Genomic DNA, 17,461 nt, shown 5'->3' on the forward strand with positions numbered 1-17,461 from the left:
CCTGAGACACTGGACTGACACTGCCTGAACCTGCTACTGCTAGAAGGTCATTTCAAGCCCAGGACATCCTTTTACATCTACTTACATCCAAGTCTCTTTATGTCCGCACAAAAAAACAAAAAACTTTGCATCCTTTTCTGTTTTTGCACAGATGTTGTCCGTTTACATCCATTCCATTTAAGGCCCCTTTCACATGTCCGTTCCGCTCATCCGTTATTACAAGTCCGTTAACGGACTTGTAATACATCCCTATGGGAACGCGTCCGTTAGCGGATGGAGCATCCGCTAGCGTCCGCGTCAGTCGGGATCCGCTTTTCCGAACGGAAGAAACCCTGTTTTTCTTCCGTTCGGCGGAGCGGAACTGATGCAGACGGACAGACGGTCCGTCTGCATCAGGTTCCCCATAGGGGACAGCGGAGCAGAGACAGGGCGGTCCCTGCACTGTGTGCGGGGACCGCCCTATCCGCCGACAGCTGAGCGGGGATCCCCGCTGAGCCGACGGAGACACACGGAGCGGACCCGGAAACGGTCCGCTCCGTGTGAAAGAGCCCTAAGTAAGTTTTTAGGCAATAAGCACATTTTTGGTTTATTCTTTTGTCCACCTAGGACATTTTTCTGAAAAGGGGGTACTAACATATTTAAGGTTAGGAAGGGTGAATGAGCAAAGCACTGATTAGCTTTAAAAAATATTTGGGGGAAAAAACAAAGCAAAACAACTTTGCTATTGTATTTTTTATTTGAGGTTCTGCAGAAAGAATGAGGTTAGTGCAGGCCTTATCTTTTCAGCATGGCAAAACAACCACTTGTCTGACCAAAGTGTTCTGGCGAGGGGGCCGTCCCCTATCGGAAAAACAACAGTTCAGGGGGGGAGATTACTGTACTGACATCGGATTGATGTCAGTTTTTTTTCTGTTCAACCCAAAAACTGTTTGTGTACCAGGCTTAAAGATGAAGTAAACACTGGTGGGGTTTTCTTCTTTTCTTCTTCTCTGCAAAGTAAAGGCATAATGTGCTAGTATGCATTGCCTGAAAACGAAGCCTGCGTCGTCCCCACTGCAGGCCACATCCATCTTCGATGGTCTTCCTTCCGGGGCCACGGACTCAGGCTCTGTGACTGGCCAGAGCCGCATGACGTCACTTTTGCGTGGGAGCCATCGGTCACGGCACACTCACCTGAAGAAACGGCACGGGCAGGCATTTCTTTAGAGCGCAGTAAACTGTAAATATCTCCTGGATGGCGCACGTTTTTGAGATATTTACTGTACCTATAGGTAAGCCTTGAATAAGGCCGAGCTATAGGTGCAGCTTCCCCATGGAGGTTTACAACCTCTTTAAGGAACACTTTTATTAAAGCAGCTGGCAGTAAAGTTCATAAAACACTCCATAAAAGGTGAATATGTTTACTCTGTGATTGACTTCTATGTCAGTTGTGGTTCTAAGTATGTTATTTGGCCTGAGGCAGAGTTACTTTGAACAGGCCTCAGTTCTACTGAAAAGCCTTTCTATTTTTAAATGAAGTAAAGACTGCCAAACATATGCACAGGGTTTGGTCTGCACCCAGCATGAATATTTCACGTTCTTTGTTCTTGCCACTAGCTCTCCATCCACAGGATTCCATATGAGGTCCATTCAGTGTATTCTTCCCAGACCTGTGGTTACGTGGTGGTGTATTACATGATTATCTTCACTCCTAAGGAAGCTTGTCCAACAGTCCTAACGTGAAATGTGTTTTGACAACCCTAACACTTCAGCTCTTGTGTTCTCTGTAAATCAGACTTTAGTTTGGAGGATTTGGCCAGATTCACACTTGTACCACAAACGCTCCGACATTGGGAGCTCATATCGCATGAGGTGTGCAAATCAATGTTTCCCTATGAGAGCCGTCTTAACTGGTCCGACACACGTCGGTCCGACTTTGGAAATGCTCCTTGCACTACTTTGATCCTACTTCAGCCCATTGAATATCATTGAAGTTGGATCCTTGTCCTAACCATCCGACTTGTGATATCCGACATGGTGATTACAGCAGCAGTAAAAGGAGATTATCTCACACTGGGATTGTTTTGATTGGTCAAAGGACAAGTCAGACTATCACAAAGTCGGAGCAAAATCTTACATTGTTCATTCAAGTCAGAAGGAAGTAGGACTAATGTAGGACCCATGTTGCAGGGCAAAGTAGGATGACAGTCATAGAACAGTCGTGGTGTTCCAGTGAGCACCCAGCCTGTAGGCCAACCTTTATATTACACGCTTGTTTCCCTACTTTTGAGCTTTCCTGTAGTTGGTATAGGAGCCACTACCCTATCCATCGTACTTCATGTGATCTCATCTGAGGAGGGTTAGATTAACTAGTCTGAACTCAGAGCTCTTTCTTGTGTGGTGATTTAGGGGAAAATTAAAACTACTGAGAGAGTAGAGATTATCCTGCACCTAATTAACAAAGGAAGGCAAGGTACTTGGTCAGCTTTATGCTTGCTTCACCCATTGGGGGCAGGTACTGATAATGTAACTGGCGCACATGTGCCAATGGCCCCTGCTGCTATTAATCTGTCCAATTGTGCACATTGCTGAATCGAATAGGGCTCAGGTAAGGGGGGCTCTGGGGGGCAGGCGCTGGAGCACAGAAGGTTTTTCACCTTAATGCATTTTGGTGAAAAACATTAAAGTGATTGTAAAGGTTTGTGTGTTTTTTTTTTTTTTTTTTTTTTTTAAGAAACTGGTCACACCCACCGGCTCTGTGCAAAGGTTTTTGCACAGAGCAGTCTGATCCTTCTTCTTTTCTGGGGTTCCTGCCTCCTCCTTTTTGAGTGCCTCTACGGAGAGCAGCACTGCATGGGGGCATCCAGGCACGCTTCTGCATCCATTGACACAGACGGCAGGACTCAGCCCGCCCCCACCTCCCGTGTCACTGGATTTGATTGACCTCAGTGCTGCTATCAATCTATCCAATGAGGATCCGAGAGCTGCTGGGCTCATTCTCGTTGTTGGAACGGTCATGCTTACACCGCCCCTAAAGCACCCCAAAGATGCTGCTTGTAGGACTTATTTTAATGTCCGACAAGCGCACCACTCCAGTGTGAAAGCACTCAGGCTTTCACACTGGAGTGGCACTTTACAGGCGCTTTTATAGCGCTAAAACGCCTGTAAAGTGCCTCCGTGTGAAAGTAGCCTTAGGGTGAAAACCTTGAGGCTTTACAACCACTGAAGCCGATTTCACTCCCACATGTCATTCACGATTTTGGCTGCGATTTCACAGACATCTGAGTGGGTTTCTGCACGGAGGTCAATGGAAATCGCACCCCAAAATCCCAAATAGTACAGAAACTACTTTTTGAAATTGGCGCAACGCCACAAATGCAGCGTCACACCGATTAGGACGGTGCCATTGCCGCCGTTTGACAGGTGAAATCGCACCAATGTGAACCCTGGCTAAGATGTTCTATGTCAGATGTGAAACAGACCTATAAGACTCTCTTGTTCCAGGCTGGAGCTGTTCAACATATTAGGCTTTGAAGTGAATAGAGGCGGATATAAGATTTTAAACCAATTTCCAACACTTTCCTTTGTACCTCGGCAGTAAGTTTCCAGGGCTGCTACAGACATGAATATAAACAGTTCATTTGGCGGTGCTGCGCTCGGCTTCCTACTGTGTTTGTTCTTGTAGTTAGAAGGAAAAATACAGTGTCAGAATCACATTGTCCTGTTCTTAGAAAACAAGGGGGTTGATTTACTAAAACTGGAAAGTGCAAAATCTGGTGCAGTTGTGCATGATAGACAATCAACTTCTATGTTTTTTTTTTTTGTCAAACCTTTATTGAACAACTGAAATAAGAAGGTGATTGGCTACCATGCACATCTGCACCAGATTTTGCACTCTAGTTTTAATAAATCAACGCCAGTGTTCTAAAGCTGTCCATACAGGAATCGTCCGAATTTCGATCCATGCATAGGGCACCCTGGTTGTACATATCTCTATCTATCAATGCCCCCAACCCAAGCACAATTTCCAAATCACACTATTTTATAGCACCATTTCAGTACTACCTCAGATGCCATTTGGAAGACATCTGTGCAACTACATGCACAGATGTCTTTGCAAATCGCACCTGAACTTACAAAAAGTAGGGCAGTAACTACTGATACGAGTACTATATAGATCCATCCTCTGCACAAGTGATAGAGAGACACTGATCAGAGGCAGATGGCAACCTCAAACAATGATCAAATCAAAACCTACAAATATAGGTACATAAAAACAAACTTTTCAGCCGTTTCTTACATTGTCTCTCTATTTTATACAATAGAATGTTATGGAACATAAACATTTGTGAAAGTCACATAAAATATAATGTAAAGCATAATTTAAGGGTTAAGCAAAGAGATTATATTCATAGGTTCCCTAAGACCCCTTTCACACTGAAGCGTTTTTACAGCGTTTTAGCGTTAAAAATAGCCCTATTAAAACGCTCTTGATGCATCTCAATGGACCTTTTCACACAGAGTCCTGCAAGCAGCATCTTTGGAGCAGCTTTTGGGCACTGAAAAAACGCTCCAAAAACGCCCCTCTCCATTGAAATGAATTGAAAGCGCTGTAAAAATGTCTTACACTTTCACACTGAGGCACTGCAAAAACGCCCTAAAACGTTCGGGTCTTAGCTGAGGCAACGCTTGAATAACGCTCGAAAAACGCCCCAGTGTGAAAGGGGCCTAAGTGCATTGTGAAATAAATTTGGCAATTGTGCCATAATAACTGCCAGTATATATTATGATACATGCATACAAACTGTATTTGTGTATGCTGTTATATCTGGCGCCAAGCTGTCAGTACCAGATTCCTTAAGTCCTGTAAATTGCTAGGGGGTGCCTCCATGGATGCCTTCTTTTTCCAGCACATCCCACAGATATTCAATTGCACTGAGATCTGGACAATTTGGGGGCCAAGTCAACATCTCAAACTCTTGGTGGTGTTTTTGTCACACCATTCTTGAAGTCATCAAGCCAGGCCACCTTCTGTTGCTTCGTTGTTCAGTTCTGATGCTCACGTGCCCATTGTAGGCACTTTTGGCTGTGGACACGGGTCAGCGCGGGCATCAGGACTGGTCTGCTGCTACGCAACTGCATACACTACAAATTGTAAAGCACTGTGTGTTCTGATGCCTTTCTAACGGAACCAGCATATTTCTATGCAAGTTGAGCTACAGTAGATCTTCTATTCGATCAGACTACATGGGCCAGCTTTCCCTCCCCGCGTGCATCAATGAGTCTTGGCTGCCCATGGCCCTGTTGTAGGTTTGGCAGTTTTCCTTCCTTGGACTATTAAATTGACCAAAACTCTGTTGTAGGAGGACACGCCTAAACTACTCAGTTATTATCCAATTCTGCAGACCCTTGCACTACAATCAGATTGTATATAGTGTATGGTCATCTTTAAAGGGGTTCCTTTAAGCTAGTGCATTGTTGGTTCACTTACCTTTTCCTTTGTTTTCCCTTCTAAATGTTTTTTTCTTTGTCTGAATTTCTCACTTCCTGTTTCTCCTCAGTAAGCTTGCCCCCATCATCCGAGCGGTGGAAAGTCAGTCAGAACAGCTTACTGAGAAGGAACAGGAAGTGAGGAATTAAGACAAAGAAAAAAACATTTAAAAGGGAAATTGAAGGAAAAGGTAAGTGAACCAACAATGCACTAGCTTAAAGGAACCTATTTAGAAAATAAAAAAACAAACCTTAAAGCGGGATACTTTGTGGCATTTGCGTAGTAATGGCTTTCTTCTGGTGAACCGACCATGCAGCCCATCTTTCTTCAAGTACCTGCTTATTATGCATCTTATAACAGCCACACCACATGTTTTTCAGAGTTCTGTATTTCACATTAAGTTATTTGTGAGTTTTTCTTTGCATACCAAACAATTTTCCTGGCAGTTGTGGCTGAAATTTCAGTTGGTCTACCTGACCGTGGTTTGGTTCCAACAGAACTCCTCATTTTCCAGTTTGAACACTGCTGGTTGACGTTCTCAATTCCTTGGATATCTTTTTCTATCCCGTTTCTGTTTTATACAGTTCAACTACCATTTCCCGCAGATCCTTTGACAATAATTTTTCTTTCCCCATGACTCAGAATCCAGAAATGTCAGTGCAGCACTGGATGAAAGATGCAAGGGTCTGTCAGGAGTCTGAAACTTTTATACACACACACTAATTACAAGCAAACCAATCACAGGTGAGGATGGTAACATTTAATAGCCATTCAAACCCCTTTGTGTCAACTTGTGTCCGTGTTATTAGGCCAAAATCACCAGGGTATGTAAACTTTTGATCCGGGTCATTTGGGTAGTTTCTGTTGTGATTATGATTTAAAAAGAGTAAACACATTTTGATTTATAATAAATGGCTTCAGCCAAACGCTAATCATGAGTGAAAGAAAAGTTTTTGTGTTATCATTCATATTCTCTGAAAAATGGCCACGAAATCATACATTCTGCCAGGGTATGTAAACTTATGAGCACAACTGTAACTGTACAAAAGTGTGGGTGCGGAGTGCTTCTGTGCAGTGAAACAGACCCACGCGGAGCAGTGTGAGACTATGCAAACATGTTACATAATCTTGCACAGCTCTGGAATTTGCTGGAACACTGTCTGAGCATGATACACCAAAAACGATTGTTTTCTGTATGTCATTGCAGTTTTTCTGCATGAAAAAATAAATATAAATATATATATATATAATTTTTTTTTTCATGCAGAAAAATGCAGGCAACTGTACCTAGTGTGAATGGGCCCCTATGGAGCAGTACAACCATGGCCTGACTGCCACAGTTTTTACCACCCCCCCCCAGGTCATCTGTGTGAAGGAGGCCTTATGCCTTTTTTTGCAGTGGTCATATGCCCTCAATCCCAGTCCTCGTCTCAGCGCATGTGGCTGTGGGTGATACCAAAAGCCACATTCTGTTGTGTTTGTATGTACGATTGTGTTTTTGCAGCTATGGGTTAAAAAATGAAATATTTCCAATAGTAAGCTTCAGGTTGATGTACAACACTTGCAAATCCTCAGATTACTTTTGTTCTTGCTTTAAAGGACTTGGAACATTAAGATCCTGCACACAAGGTATAATCATGGATTAACCTGCTTCTTTATTTTTCCAAGCATACAAGTCGTTTTACTGTGTCACTGGAGCTGGTATTTGTCTGTCTTTGTGAGTGGGTGACATTACACCCCTACTGTAAGGCAAAGCCATGTAGTGAATCTTATTTTCAGGGCATTTTAATTGATGCCGTGGCTTTTTTTTCTTTTTAACAGGCCTGCTGACTCTGAGATTGTACTTGCAGAAATCTGAGTAAGTTTGTCATTGCTGTACAAATCGCAAGTGTTGACTTTATAGTCCCATTTGGCCTGTGGCTCGGTACAATGTGGTGGGGTTTTTTTTTTTTTTTTTTTTTTTAGCACCAATGTTGTCTTTATGAGAGAGACAACCCTGAACCATACATTTCTGCCCTCTGGTTTATATTCAGATGTCCTTCATATATATCACTATTCTCCTAAAATGCATCGCGTTCTGTGAATGGGTGGTGGAGATCCTGTTATTCAACTTCTCCTCCATTCACAGAATGCAATGCATTGTGGGAGTGTAGCAATACAAACAATGTGAATAGTGGAGAGGGCAGAATGGGGTAGACAAATGGCACAACTTTTCAGTCTCAGCTGCTGCTGTTGACTCTCGCAGCACCAGAAGATGGCTGCTCTGCAGTGCTGCTAGAGTGTCATCCAGTGTCCAGTGGGTACATGCCAAATTGTACCTCTCTCCTTTATAATTTGTGTGCCCAATTATTTTACCAACATACAGTGTGCAGGGGAGTCTTCCATATGAGATCGCTGCCCCCAGGGCAGCCTCTCCCTCTGCCCCTCCCTGACCCTGCTGCTCTGGGTGGTATGCAGTGGCTCTGAAGGAGACTCTGCAGGGAAGATAATTTAGCAGAACAGCCAACTGCAGGTAAATAGGGCACACAAAATTATCAATAACCAGCGTCTATAGTGGTCGACTTTAAAGGGGTTGTAAAGGCAGATTGTACAGTATTTTACCTGAAGGCATTCTGGTAAAAAAACATTCTGCAAGCAGCCCTCCCGCTTATACTTACCTGAGCCCGATCTCGACTTGGCGCCAGTTCACACTGATGTGTTGCGGGAAACGGAGATTCCTGTGCGTTTCCCATACAGCATAGCAATCCCAATGTGTTCTGCGATTTGCTGCAGGTGACCGTTGTAAGAAACGAAACACTAAAAGCAGGTCGCAAATGCAGTGCGTTTGCCAGAACCGGATCGCAATGGGTGTTGCGAAAAAAAACAAAACAGCTGAATGCACCTTTTTGATGCGGATGTTGTGCAATTTGAGCCATCCAAATTGAATGACCTCAAATTGCACAAAATGGCGTGAGATTTGTACAGGAATGGGGTGCGATACACTTGTGGTTAACGGTGTGAACCTAGGCTCAGTGATGTGCATGAGAGCAGAAGCTATCTCGCTCCTTATTGGCTCAGACCAAGTGATGAGGGGGCCGGGCTATGCTCTGTGTGTCTTATGGACACACAGAGCGCAGTTTGGGACCTATGCCCCCATAGCAAGCGGATTGTTTTCTAAGCACTTGCCGTGGGGAGGCAACCAGGGGTGCAGGAGGGGGATCTGGGCTGCTCTGTGCAAAACCATTGCACAGAGCAGGTAAGTATAACATGTTTATTTATTTTTTTAAGACTAAAAATTTTTTACAGACATTTTTTAATGGTCTTGTTTGTCTTACATCTTATGTTTTCTGCTGTCATTTGTTCTTGTGAGTACATACTGCATTAGGATAAGAGGTCAAAGTCCTACTTAAAGGAAAACTAAAGCCTTTTGTTTTTTCTAATGCAAACACTCTTAAACTGTATGTTATGAATATTGTATGCATTCAATATTCTGTGGCTTTTCCAGAAGGTCTACAAGCTGCTGGGCAGGCACGGTGCAGGACCTGGGATCCTCTATGATCTCAGCTCTACAAACGTCACCGCCCAGAGGCTATGGGCTTTCCACACATCCCTACTATGTCATTATATTCCCATTTCTGCTCTCAGCCCTTCCCTGTTTTTTTTTTTTAATAAATAACATTTGCTGTAATAGAGCACCCCATTTATCACCTCACACTAGTGCTAATGAATGTGGTCTACAAGATGACATATGGATAACGCAAAATGCAACACCGTTTTGCAAGTGCACATTTTTTAACTTGCAGGTTAAAGTGGAACTAAACTCACCTTAACAACTTTTTTTATTTATTTTTTTTCTATCCCTCGTACAGAAAAGCAAATATTATTTTATATTGTATATCTTTTATATTTTTAATTTATAGTTTTACTTTTATGGGATTTTATTTATTTTCTTTCTGTAAAGTAGCACTTTCAGGTTTCCGGCTTATGTTGGGCCCCGCTGCTTTTAGGGATAGCTACTTCACAACTATCCCAGGATGCATTATGTTACTAAGCCATGAGAGAGCATGTTGTCCCTGAAGTTAATGTGTTTAAAGCAGAAAGAATAGCCAAGCGTAAGGATTTAAGGGGGCTTTGACAAGGGCTAAATTGTAATGACTAGACAACAGGGTCTGAGCATCTCCAAAACTGCAGCTGTTGTGGGATGTTCCCAGTCTACAGTGGTCAGGACCAACCAAAAGTGGTCCAAGGATGGAAAACCATGGGCAGCCAAGGTTCACTGATGCACATGGGAAGTGAAGGCTGTAGCTCAAATTGCTGAAATGGTTCATTCTGGTTCCAATAGAAAGGTATCCGAACATCGCAGTTTATTGCAGTAGGGGCTGCATAGCTGCTGACCGGTCAGGGTGCCAATGCCACGCAGCTTAAAGGAGTTGTGAGGCCCCTTTCACACGGACGGATAGAATGGTGCTTTCAGCTGCAGATTTTACCACAGCTAGAAGCACACAATGCTTTCCTATGACACCCTTCACACACTGCATTTAGCTGCGGTTTTGGGCGAATAGAATTGAATGCTTCCAGGTGCGATCTGACGCAGCTATCCGCACATAACCACAGTGCACTGTGTCAGCTGCGTTTGATATAAATCTTGAGGGGGAACTCCTTGCCAAATTTCAACTAAAAAAACGGCATGGGTTCCCCCTCCAAGAGCATACCAGGCCCTTGGGTCTGCTATGGATTTTAAGGGGAACCCCGGACGGCGAAAAAAAAACCCGGCGTGGGGTCCCCCCCAAAATCCATACCAGACCCTTATCCGAGCATGCAGCCCGGTCGTCAGAAAAGGGGGTGGGGACGAGCCAGCCCCCCCCCCACCCTTCCTTAACCGTACCAGGCTGCATGCCCTCAACATGGGGGGGTAGGTGCTTTGCCCCCCCCCCCCCCCAAAGCACCCTGTCCCCATGTTGATGAGAACAGGGCCTCTTCCCGACAACCCTGGCCGTTGGTTGTCAGGGTCTGCGGGCGGGGAGCTTATCGGAATCTGGGAGCCCCCTTTAATTGCCTATCTGAGCTCCTTCTCTCCCCAGCGATGTCCACAATCCCCTAAACCATCCAGTACACTCCTCCTGATTGGCTGAGACAGAACAGCTGTGCCATTGGCCCCCACAGCTGTCCATCAAACTCAGCCAATTAGATGAGAGAGGGTGTCGGGTCTGTGTCCGAATGGATACACGGAGCTCTGACTCGGCTTGGGTGCCCCCCTGTAGCAAACTGCTGGCTGAGGGGCATTTAAAGAAAGGGTGGGGCTAGGAGCAGCAAAGAGGGACCCGAGAAGAGGAGGATCCAGGCTGCTCTGTGCAAAACCAACTGCACAGAGGAGGTAAGTATATTATAACAATAATGTTCGCTATTTCCAAAAAAAAATGGCCTTTACCATCACTTTAAGGGACTTGAAGGATCTGCTACTGGTTGGTGCCAGATACCACAACATACCATCAGAGGGTAAGACTGATTATGGTGGGTGGTCATAATAATGTGTGCATGTATGTGTAGAGGGGGTGTATCTCACTTCTGTATATGTTTCTGTATTCACCCCTTTTCAACTCCAAGTTTGAATTGAATTGTTTCATGGTGAATGATAAATTATAGAGCAGTTGAAACATGATTTCCTGTTATTTTTCTTTGTTTTTTATTTTATTCTGCTGACCTCATCGTATTTTCTTCAACATTGGAGTATTCAACTGTTGGCTCATTACTTAAAGCGGGAGTTCACCCATTTGTAAAAAAAAATTTCTTCTCCCCTTAGCTTCCTGCTCGTTCGGTCTAGGGGAATCGGCTATTTGTATTAAAATATGATCCGTACTTACCCGTTTTCGAGCTGCATCTTCTTCCGTCGCTTCCGGGTATGGGTCTTCGGGAGCGGGCGTTCCTTCTTGATTGACAGCCTTCCGAGAGGCTTCCGACGGTCGCATCCATCGCGTCACTCGTAGCCGAAAGAAGCCGAACGTCGGTGCGGCTCTATACTGCGCCTGCGCACCGACGTTCGGCTTCTTTCGGAAAATCGTGACGCGATGGATGCGACCGTCGGAAGCCTCAAGGAAGCCTGTCAATCAAGAAGGAACGCCCATTCCCGAAGCCCATACCCGGAAGCGACGGAGAGGATGCATCTCGTAAACGGGTAAGTACTGCACATATTTTAAAATAAATAGCCGATTCCCCTAGTAAAAACGAGCAGGAATCTAAGGGGGAAAAGTGCCCTCTAAGGGTGAACCCCCGCTTTAATATGTCATAAAATCATTCTTTTAGATGTGCTTCGATTTTTCTGTTCATCTATTCTAAAAAAAGCTTGCTTCTCATAGTTTGTGTCTGTATCTGTACTGAAAATTGTTCAACCTTGTTCCTTCAACAAATGTTAAACAAAAGATCGACTTTTGTCAAGCTGCCAAGATGGCCAACCACAAATCGGATTTCAGTTAATCTAGCAGAAATGGGCTGTATTTCTAACTCTGTATGGCCACCTTTAGCCTGAGAATGGTTTCCAGGTTTGGAGTGGTCTGGTGCGACCTAGTTTCCTAATTCGCACTGATGCAATTGTGGATTCATTCCAGAATGCATGGAATCACATTACAGGTGAAATAACATATTTTTCTATGGTGACTGTCCACTTAAATGCAGTGCTAACGCGATGCGATTTTAAAAAGGTCCTATGTGTTTTTAGAGCAGAGAAAAAAAGAGAATCTAAATCGAATGAAAATGCATTGAAATCGCAGCTGAAACGCATCAACTCGGACTGACTTGCTCCTTAATATCGCACTAGAATCACTTTTTTTCCAAACTACTTGGTATACAGAAATTACACAATGTATGATTGACTTAACTAATTTATGGTTTAATAGCAATTCAAATTCTTCGATGTATACTATGAGTACTAGCGTTGCACCAATATCGGTATCAGTGCCGATATTAAGCATTTGCACGAGTACTCCAATACTAAAACCGATGCCTTCTGCTGAGGCGGTTTGCAGTGCGATCTGTGTAAGAGTCCGGTGCGGTTTCGTGCAGCGGTTCAGGTACGATTCCAGTGCAAATGTATGACATTGGAAATTGGCCTGAACGGAGCTGAGAATTGTACTGGACTCTCCTAAATCGCACTGTGGCTGGCCCACAAATGTGAGCCGGTTCCATAGAAAAGGATTTTGGTTCACATGTAATGCGAAACTGATACAGTTCAAAATGCATCCAAATCGCATATTAGGTTAACCGGATCTGACACTAAAAATGGGTATCATAATTTAGTATCGGCGAGTACATAATAAAGTATCAGTACTATAACTCGTTCTTAAAAAACTGGTATCGTATCCCTTATTAACAGTTTTCTATACATTTCATGATTATTGCTGTAATTACTTTATTTTTCCTTTTCTGTTTTGTATTGATAGGAGTTCCTTTTCCAAAGAATTTCCTGCAGATCTGCAAGAAGATACTGTGCAGACTATTCCGTGTATTCGTCCATGTATACATTCATCACTTTGACCGCATCATAATCATGGGAGCAGAAGCACACGTCAATACCTGCTACAAACACTTTTACTACTTTGTGACAGAATTGAACCTCATAGACCGGAAGGAGCTAGAACCATTGGTAAGAAAATCAGAAGATCTAACTAATGTGAAATCAGTTGTTTTGATTTGGCATCACTATTTGTGGGTCCTCCTTTCCCTCCAATCCCAGCAGCATAAACTTCACCACCCCAATTTTACTGCTTTTATTAATGCAGCTCTTCACCTGCCCCCCATAGAAAAAAACTTCACCTGTCGTATCCACCATTTTTTTTTATACTTGGCCTAAGTTAAGCCATTTTAATGGGAATTGTACCTCACAGAATCCTTATTTATAGATACAGTATAGCACAGTTCCTATCAGACTTTTGTGTAAGTTCCCCCTGCTTTCCACTTCTAGAATGCAATCTCACTTTAGGACTGCAGCCAAACAACTAGCCTGCTGGTCATGTTATTGGATTACAATAGGTCTGAGTTTAGATGGAAAAGGAAATAGTACATTAAGAAGCAATATACTGATAACTTTTGTGAGAACCCTTCTAAACTATGTAACGTTCTCTGGACTTTTTGGGGTTCTTTTCACAAGGAGGAAGAGAGAGGGGGCACCAAGCAGACCAGTGCAGTAACCAAGTTTATCAGGAAAAAATAAAAAACAAGTGTAAGTTGCACTCGCAACCATCAGTGAGTATCGGCGTGCCTCTGTAATCTGGGTCCAGATCAAGGATCAGTGAAGGTAAACGGCTGGATTACAGCCTCAAATGCTCCCCTTCTGGAACCGCTGTGGGCAGGCACCGTGGGCATCACAGTAGTAGCTTGAAAAGCAGCTGCGAAGAGCAGTGGAGCCACCGCCAAGCAGTGTTGCCAACCGTCCGTATTTTTACGGACAGTTCGTAAAAATGGGCACTTTTTTGCCCCGTTCGTAAATGTCCGTGGTTACGGGAATGGGCCAGTAAAAATAGCCGAGATCGGTTTGGCTTGGAACTGCACATGGAGATTGGAGGCAGGGGTTAATGGTGGCTGCAGTGGCACCACAGAGGGGGATAGAGGCAGGGGGCAATGGAGGCAGGGGGAGATGGTGGCACTGCAGAGGGTGGGGGATGGAGACAGGGGTTGTTGGCACCACAAAGGGGGATTGGTGGCTGGGGGAGATTGGTGGCTGGGGGAGATTGGTGGCTGGGGGAGATTGGTGGGAGATTGGTGGCAGGGGGTGATTGGAGCCAGGGGGTGATGGTGGCACCGCAGAGGGTGGAGATGGAGACAGGGGTTGTTTGTGGCACCGCAGAGGGGGATGAAGGCAGGTGGTGATTGGAGGCAGGAAGTGATGGTGGCATCGCAGAGGGTGGAGATGGAGACAGGGGTTGTTGGTGGCACCGCAGAGGGGGATGAAGGCAGGTGGTGATTGGAGGCAGGAAGTGATGGTGGCATCGCAGAGGGTGGGGACGGAGACAGGGGTTGTTGGTGGCACCGCAGAGGGGAGGCAGGGGGCCTAGGGGAGATTGGAGGCAGGGGGAGATTATGGCACCGCAGAGGGGGGTGAAGGCAGGGGGTGTCGGTGGCAGAGGGGGGTGGAGGCAGGGGGTCATGTGACTCAATAATTTTCCCTTATTGTTTATCGAAAATAAAAAAATATATATTTTTTTACCTTAATATCTACCTAAATCACATTGCTATTTGCCTAGCGTACTAAATACTGTAATTTGCACCTAAAAATGTAATTTGGTAACTTTTGTAAAATGCCAGTAAAAACGTGGCTGCGCCAGTAAATTTCGGGTGTCGTGCCAGTAAATTTCAATCTGGTAGGTTGGCAACACTGCCGCCAAGGCACCATGCAGACACCCCCTGAGACACCTGTCAATCGCTAGAGCTGTTGAGAAATTTTCGGGGTCTTGGACCTGCCTCCTTCATCAGTCTGTCTCGCATTCCTTGTTATTTAAAAACAAGTGTTTAGTGACAATATATCCCCGCTCCTATTTACATGTAAATGCCATCTTTTGTCATCTACCTTCTTTAAACATCCATTAGCATTTTGATGTGATATTTTTGGCCAGTCTGCCACATCATCACAATATTGCCATCATGTAATTAAAACAGGAAGTTTTTTGATAACGGTCACATTTGAGAGCAAACTCGCAACACTATTTGAACAACCCCCCCCCCCCCCCAATCTAAAGTGCTACTTTTAAAGGCTAATATGCAAGTTATTGTCCTAAAAAGTGTTTGGGGACCCAGGTCCTGCCCAAGGGGACATGTATTAATGCAACTTTAAGCAATATTAAAATCACTGCTCCTGAAAAAACTGCAGTTTTTAAAACTTTTTTCTCTTTCGTTCATGGATGGACACAGCCTTAATCTTGATATAGTGGGAATAGCCTATCTATCTTTAGGAGTGACTAGGCAGAAGTGTTAACTTCAAAGCAGAACCGCCCCGCCCAGGGTGCGGTCCCACTGACTATATCCCCTCAGCCTGCACTAAGCAATTCAGTTTTTTCTGCCTAGTCTAAGGAGAAGGCATGGCTTTCTTCAGGCCCATTGCTTGGAGGCTTTTAGTTTGGATTCATTTTTTGGATTTTTTATTTATTTATTTAAGTTTTTCCTGCGATCTTCAATCAACTGCCGACTGGGAGACAGGCTGGATCCCAGATCCTTGTATACTTCCCAGTTTCAGCCATCGAGCGTGTGCCGACCATAGCGGCGCGCTGGGTCTTCCACGACATGCTCGTCGCTCTACGGTTGGCCGGTGAGCTATACGCTCCAGGGCTTGCATCGGACCGGTCTACAGGGCCGAGTCGCAGTAGCCTGGCCGACAGCCACCTCCGTTACCATGCGGTAGATGTGCTTCGTTTAACTGGCGACAGGCTGGATCCCAGATCCTTGTATTCTTCACAGTTTCGGCCATCGATCGTGTGCCGACCATAGTTGCGCGCTGGGTCATCCACGACATGCCCGTCGCTCTAAGGGTGGCCAGTGAGCTATACGCTCCAGGGCTTGCATAAAGACCGATCTTCAGGGCCGAGTCGCAGTAGCCTGGCCGACAGTCATCTCCGTTACCATGCGGAAGATGCACTGTCCAGGATGCTTCCAGCATAAACCCACAGGAAGGGTAAGTAGCTACTACCTTGCTTTAGAAAGAAGACAGAGCTGGACATCCTTGGGGAGGTGAGTAAATTGGGCCTTATCCCCCTCCCCCCCACCTCCTCCTAGGCTCTCTGAGCTTGCTGCTGGGCAGGGGTTCCTCTGGGGAGCATCACTTGGGGAACCATAAGTCACTAAATCGGTGTATAAGCTGCATGTCCTGCTCCATGCTGTCGGCGGCCATGTTTGGTGTATTCATGCTGTATTTCTTTACTTGCACGATGTATAAAGCCGCATAAGAGATTCTGCTTTCCTGTGTGCCTTGCTCCATGCTGTCGATGCCCAGGTTGGTGTCCATGCTGTATTCTCACCGGCAGCCATCTTCTTGTAAGCCGCTGTTTTTTGCCATTTCTGCTGAGGTGTACTGACTGCTGCATTACTCTGCTGCACCGTGGTTTTCTGCCCTGTTGGCCTCTAGTGAGAAGTTATACCGCTCTAAAAACTGCTAATCCCTTGGCTTTGCTTCCGTCCCACTAAACAAAAAGGGTGCTGGCTATGCACAGGTGCAATGGATAAAAAAAGGTCCTGGACTTTCGCACGCAAAACGATGCTTACTCGTAGCTAGTGAAGAATGAAAAAAACTGTTTTTGTCATTGTTCACTAGCTACGAGTAAGCATCACATGATGTGAAACATGTCAGCCACCTTTTTCCTTTTTGTTCGCTTCATTTTGATTGCATCGCTTTGGTTGTTTTTTGGATTTTATTTGTATAATAAAGACATGGTTTTAAGGAGTGCGGCAGTCCAGGACCTTTTTCTATCTGTTGGCCTCTAGTATCAGATCAGCGGCCATTGTACCATGGATCAGACTATTTTAAAATCTGCAGATAAACAGATAGATACACGCTGCGACTAAACAGTCTGAAAGACTGACAAAAGTCGAAGCCCCACAAACAGCCTTCGATCCCAGCTTTGGAGAGCACAGATTGACAGACACACTCTTCAGGCAGCAGCTCTGCTAGCTAAACCATCTGTTACGGTTCCTGGGTGGTGAGTCCTCTGGGGGGGGGGAACCCCTTGTCTCTGCTGCAGCCAGGAGTGGTGGGTTACTTGTTTGGGGGTCCCTGTGTCAGGTGTGTGGAGAGCATGGCGTCAGAAGCAGACGCTTTTCCCCTGAGACAACTGAGCTGGCAATTGATGCCCCTGTATCCGATTTATCAGTGGACGCTAGGCGGCAATCCTAGATGCCTTCGTAGCCAAGGTGGAAGCAGCGCGTGGGAGAATAGGGGCTAGAAAGGGCCCCCTCTCCCAGCCGTTTGCTGGGGACAACTCCGAGGCGTTGCCGGGTCCAGCTAGATGACCCTGGCCCTGAGATATCTGAAGATGT

The 17,461-nt window shown here is 45.1% G+C and overlaps 1 protein-coding gene across 3 annotated transcripts in view; it reads left to right on the forward strand.

Annotated features, from left to right (window-relative positions):
• MOB3B (MOB kinase activator 3B) overlaps nucleotides 1-17,461 on the forward strand; it is a 107,880-nt gene that overhangs the window by 65,446 nt on the left and 24,973 nt on the right. For all 3 annotated transcript variants that reach the window (XM_040358594.1, XM_040358601.1, XM_040358607.1), the window contains exon 3: nucleotides 12,883-13,085. In XM_040358594.1, the coding sequence (XP_040214528.1) occupies nucleotides 12,883-13,085 (203 nt within the window). The remainder of the gene's footprint in view (nucleotides 1-12,882; nucleotides 13,086-17,461) is intronic.

Source organism: Rana temporaria, chromosome 1, assembly GCF_905171775.1.
Source record: "Rana temporaria chromosome 1, aRanTem1.1, whole genome shotgun sequence".
In the NCBI taxonomy this organism is placed as follows: domain Eukaryota; kingdom Metazoa; phylum Chordata; class Amphibia; order Anura; family Ranidae; genus Rana; species Rana temporaria.